The 6,239-nt window shown below is 37.6% G+C and overlaps 1 protein-coding gene across 1 annotated transcript in view; it reads left to right on the top strand.

Annotated features, from left to right (window-relative positions):
* The window catches only part of LOC127446997 (G-protein coupled receptor 39-like), a 7,865-nt gene extending 1,638 nt beyond the window's left edge, over positions 1-6,227 (top strand). Inside the window, exon 2 of the mRNA XM_051708422.1 lies at positions 3,627-6,227. Within this exon, the coding sequence (XP_051564382.1) occupies positions 3,627-4,123 (497 nt within the window). The 3' untranslated portion in view covers positions 4,124-6,227. The remainder of the gene's footprint in view (positions 1-3,626) is intronic.
* Positions 6,228-6,239: the final 12 nt, after the last annotated feature.

The raw sequence follows: 6,239 nt of genomic DNA, 5'->3' as shown, positions 1-6,239 counted from the left end.
TGAAGTAATACATCATCCAGGTACTTATAGTTCACTTCTTTTTGTTGCATTTCCAGTGTTAACATACTATTCACACTATTTACACTTCAAAATGATGTAGAATAGTGCAGAAGTGTGCAGTTTGGGATGCACCTGTTGACTGTCATCTTAAATCTAATGCAATATCCTGGAAAATTCTCTGTCATGTCTGATTTGTGTTCTTGTCAAAAAAAATATGGCTTGTTGACAGACTAAAATGTGGGATCCAAGTAATCTATTTCATATCCAAAATCTTAAACACTCATTGTGTAATAAAACATAAAACTTACAACAGGCAAAAACAAACTCACACACACACTGTATGGAAATAGGCAAATGACTTTCATAATGACGGTCAAAAGCCCTGATTTACTCAGATCCCAAATGAAGAGTAGTAACTCGCTTGTGCAATATAACACATTGCAAGAGTTCTTCGTGGGTGTTGCAGGTGATTTACTAAGTATAATTGCGCAAATACACATTGGACTCGACCATAGGCGTCATTTATGGGACATGTTCAGGGCTTGGCATTAACTTTTAGGCTCACTGGTTACTGTGGCTAGTGCTGTTCCAAAGTCATTAGTCACTCAGCATTTTCACTGGCCAAAATCCCCGTACCACAAAAAGTGATAAAGGTAACAGCATCCATTTGTTTGACACAAGCCTAGTGATTTTATTCCTCTCTTGGAATATCTGAAGGCAAACATGAGCAGTCAGAACAGCAGTCGGATAAACCAGGAAGAAAACAAATTCATAATTCATGAAAGCCCAGTCTTAAAACCCCTTCACTCTTAATTGCATTGAAGTGCAACTGTGTCAGTGCTGTCTATAATGTCGGGGCTCTCTAGCTGTTTGAAAGGTTTGACTTTGTGTTTTAAAGTACAACATTATAGTACATTCTCTGTAGAATTCAAATGGGTCACAAAAGTTTGGTGGTCTCGTCACGATATGGAGTGAAGCCTGATTGACTATCCCAGAGCTCGGGCTATCCTGTCTCTGGAGCACGCTGATGTGCACGAAACTGCGCTTCATTCGCCTCAAGCAGATGCACGTGTAAGTTAGAAGAGGTATATTTAATGCTGGTAAAAGTGCTGAATGGAAATTAATACAATTAAATTTGCTTCAGACTGCGGCCCGACATTCACAGGTTTTTCAAGGCAGGAAAAATTCTGAAACGTCACTCGCCAAAGTGGCTAATAAGGGTGCTGGAGTTACCCGCCACTCAGGGCCGGCTCGTGGGTTTGTGGGGCCCTATAGGCGAAATCATGAAAATGGGCCCCACGGTGTGAAAATTGTCATAACTTTAAAACCTGTTGATGCTCACTGACCCCATGAGTCTGACTTTACTTCACATTTACTATATAGTGTGCTGTTTAACATTATTAACTTAGACTATATAGTAAATGTGAACTCATTTCAGCAAAGTGACATCAGTCCTTTCATGGAAACTGCAAGTGTATTTACTGGGAAACATTTTACAATGAAGCTTGCATTCGGTATCATTAACAATGTATAATACATTTCCCAGCATTTATTAATCTTGGTCAATGTCAATTTATTAAAATACAATTGTTTATTGTTTGTTCATATTAGTTCATATTGTATTAACTAATGTTAACTTATACCACTTGATGTTAAAAATGCATCAGTATATGTAGAAATGAACATTAACTAAGATTATTAAGTATTGTTCATTGTTAGTTCATTTGAACTAATGTAGTTAACTAATGTTAACAAATACAACCATATTACCCATTGAAGTAACACAAAACAAGATAATACTGTTTAAATTAGTTTTATTAGTCTAGCACACAGCTGACAATGCTTGAAATACCATTATAACGACACACATCACTATGTGTAAAAGTTTATTTAGAGCAACAAAATCAATGAAAACAAAAAGTTGGCCAGAATGTGTTCAAAAGTGAATAAAAGTTAAAACATCAGTAAAAATCAGCAATGTGGAGGCAAAGTTATGTATAAATAAAATTACATATTTTTAATATAAACACAACACCTCGAAATATATATTTGTAAACAAATATAAAGAATAAACACAAACGTCTTAGATAGGAAAGAGGTGTTTACAGATAGGATGATTTAGTTATTTTCCAGATTACTTGCTCATATTTTCACTCTATGTGATTTGTTTGCGTCTTTATATCGGCAGTGTTTTAATTCCTTCTCCAGCAGATTATTCTTGAGAAAACGTCCTAATGATTTGTCAAGCGCTGTTTCTGCGATCCTTTACACAAAATAAGCCTCAAAGATTCAAAGAGCCACAAAGCAATATTCTTCATGAGAATAACTGTCATAAGGCGTGCACATTATTCAGCAATATGTGCGATCTGTGTCTAATAATACTGTTATAAGAAGCCATGTTTCAGCTCCCAGTAGTGCTTTGCGTTATGAATAAATTATGCAGATTAGTATGTACTGCTTACCTTTACTTCATGCGATTCTTGCCGGCCCTGCCGCCATTGCCACGATCTACCCGCATTTTGTGGGTGTCATGTGTTACTGTCAAGCTCCGGACATGTCACGAGCACTTTTTGCTTTTACCAGTTTCGTCCCCACCACTTCTTGGAATCCATTTTGTCAGGTGTGTGTCTAATGCAGAAGAAACATCTCCAGTTCTTGAGTTCCGACACTGGTGGAGGTAAACTGGACCTGGCAGATCACATTCGGACAGCTATGACACACTGTACTTTTATACCCATCCCAGTGTAACACTCAAACAATCTGCTTACCTAAACTATAACATGATGGGTGAATGACATGAGATGATGGTCAGATGTGTTTTACAGAGATATTTTGTGTTGTCTCTTGGAGTTTCATGAGCACTGAGGCACATCAGGACATGCACAGCTTGATCTTGAGTATTTATAAATGAAGTATTCTTGTTCATCTCCCGCTCTGCTTTCAGATGTTACGACATCTCCTGAACACTTTAAAATACTGAGAACTTTTGACATCTCTATAACGGTAAATCCACTTCACTAGCTAATCACACACTGACATCAACACCACAGATATCTATATAGAACCGCTAGAACGGAAGTTCAGAGACAATATTTTCAAGATGGGTGCGTGCTAGTTTATCTGGCGCATACGGTGAATATTAAATGTTAGTCATGAAGCGTGCTTTCTGGACTCTTGCTAAATACAAAATAATGTAAGTATTATGATTTCTATTTTGTTTACAGGCCTTTGTGTAAAATAATTTTATGTAAAGAAATTCATGTAATTTATAGTGTATATTTAAAGGAGTATATGACATTAAATCACAATATACAGTGTTATTTACATGTTGAAGTCGCTCATCACTATTTTGAGCATCTGAAAGACTCTCAGTAGACATTAGTAGATCATCTTGGACTTTTTGCATTTGCTATCAAGTTTGCACGTGTTGTAACCTAGTAAACCAGTGTGCTAATGTTCACAGTGGATCTGACCCGCGCTATAGGTGCGCTAGTGGTGGGCCAATGAGGCTTAAGACCCGAATACAGAACCGGCCATGACCTGCACTTTATACATGAACACAGTTCAGTGTTCATTATGGACTTTTATTCTCCACTCACACATTCTGTTCTCTGTGTGTCTGTTAGTGTTGATCGTGTGCGCTCTGTTCGTGTGCTGGATGCCCAACCAGATCCGTCGATTGATGACGGCGTCGGTGCCCAAGTCTGCATGGACGGTGAGTTACCTGAGCAGCTATGTGAAGCTCCACCCGGTGTCTGACACGTTCTTCTACCTGAGTTCGGTGTTAAACCCGCTGCTGTATAATCTCTCATCGAGACAGTTCCGGTCGGTGTTCTGGCAGATGCTCACATGTCGTCTGTCGCTCGAGCACGTCAACAGAAGAACGCTTGAAAACAGTCTCGCCTCAAAGAGCTCCAGTCACAAATTACGGCCGCTGCTGTGCAGTTCAATGAACCGCATGCGAGCAAAAAACAGCGAGAAATCAAACCATCCATCATCAGAGAGACAAACCGCTGTTCCCCTCACAGAGAGACCGCTGACAACACAGACACCCATCGCTCCAACACAGGAGGAATCATCATCAACAACAACAACAACAACAACACAAACACAGTGTGAATAAAATCATATTGAATTACAGCAGGAAACATGTTTCTAAGAACAGTCGATATCACTGACGGGTTTCTAACAGCTTCCAGCATCTGAACCTTCTGTGACATCAAGTGCAACCGGGACTGTAAATTGAAGAGTTTCAGGAAGCATATGAGAACTTTGTTGCTAAACTCACTTCCCTTGTGTGCTGTGTTTGATTTTCTGTATATCATTCTAAAGTCAGAAGGAATTATTGACAAGCTGCCAGTTGCAGAACTGAAGCAGATTAATAAATAGACACATTTATGAATATAATTTGCATTAGCAGCCTTTATTTTTGTCACACATTTTAAACATATACAGTGAAATTCTTTTTTTTTTTTTTTTGCACATCCCAGCTAAGCTGGGGTCAGAGTGCAGGGTCAGCAATGGGCTATTAGCTGGGAGCAGATAGGGTCAAGGGCCTTGCTCAAGGGCCCAACAGTGGCATCTTAGCAGTGTTGGGGCTTGAACCCCCGACATTCTGGTCAGTAACCCAGAGCCTTAACTGCTGAGCCATGGGATGATCATGCTATACTGTACTACAGTCAGTAACCCCCAAAACAAGCCCAGCACACCTTAATCTTTTCTCACAGAGCAGTTTCGAGGTCAATATCAAGGACATATCAAATATTGTGTTCTATCCATTTAAATTTGGAAAATGGAAGTTTACTCAATCCATTTGAGTTGGGACTACATGAATACTTTTTTGTGGTGTTAATGTGGCATTGATGAAATGCTTCTCATGTGACTCGATAGGAAGAGTAAATATTAAAATTAAATGTTATTTCATGTGTTTTTGTGGGGATACATGTTAGTGTTTAATGTTTTGTTATGTTGGAGTTGGCGGTTAACATTATGATGAAGAGTGGAGTTTGAGCTAACGATGAGGACAGGGAGATATCCCACATGAAATTAATTGATCAAACACAGTGCTTAGTAACGATATCAGCCAAGTTTACATTGATGACAAAGTTTTATATATTTCTTTATAATCTATAAACTATAAAAACTAACCCATAAAACAGTAACATAATAAAACAATAAACAAGAGTAAATGAATACAGCCTGAAACACAGATTGAAACATATTAAAATAGCAGTAAGACAAATAAACTATTTGTACTCTCCAATGTTTTACAGGAAAACATAAAATATATTTTTTTTCTCAAGAAATATGAAGTAAACATAGAAGAATCCATCAATATTTCTGTAAATGTGTAAACTTTAGACTATTAGATATTGTTTATTGAAGTATTCAGCACATCTGTCATGACTGATTGAACAGATTCTTTATTACATTATAACACAAATATATCACAGTTTGATTCTGTATGATTAATGTGGCATTGTAATATCAATACACTTCATTATGATGATGAATAGTGCAGAAGTGTGCAGTTTGGGACACCTGTTGACACCTGGAGCATGAGCTTTGCATTTCCATTTATTCATTTGGTAGACACTTTTATCCAAAGCGACTTACAAAAGCGGAAAACATCAGAAGAGATTCATCTTCAGGAGACAGTGATACGAAAAGTGCTGCATTACAAAGTTTCAAATGAATCAGCTTTGCAATGATAATGAAAAGATTAGATAAGAATGTGACATATGATTAATTCTAGTCAAGTCATTTTTATTTGTAAAGCATTATTATTTTCAGTAAAGCTGCTTTGAAATGATGTTTTGTGAAAAGCGCTATACAAAATGACTTCTCCAGCTGATTCTATATGAATTCAAAGCAATACTTTTTCTTCCTAAGATTTTTTGACGCTGAAGGTGAAAAATAAAGACAGGAATAAAGAATCACTGAAGATTCACCAGTAAACTACAGACATGTCCATTCAAGACATGTATTCATACATCATGTTCATGTTTGTTTCTGTCTTGAATAGAATCGTAAAGTGAATATGATGGACGACATTCTGAACTCAAAAGCTTTGGTGGCATTATAAAGTGGACTTTACAAAGACAAAACACACACACACGCACACACCACACACACTACACACACACACACACTACTCACACACACTACACACACACACTACACACACACACACACACTACACACACACACTACACACACTACTCACACACACTACACAC

The sequence above is a fragment of the Myxocyprinus asiaticus genome, chromosome 10 (genome assembly GCF_019703515.2).
Source record: "Myxocyprinus asiaticus isolate MX2 ecotype Aquarium Trade chromosome 10, UBuf_Myxa_2, whole genome shotgun sequence".
NCBI classification, from domain to species: domain Eukaryota; kingdom Metazoa; phylum Chordata; class Actinopteri; order Cypriniformes; family Catostomidae; genus Myxocyprinus; species Myxocyprinus asiaticus.
This window is presented reverse-complemented; position numbering and strand designations above follow the sequence as displayed.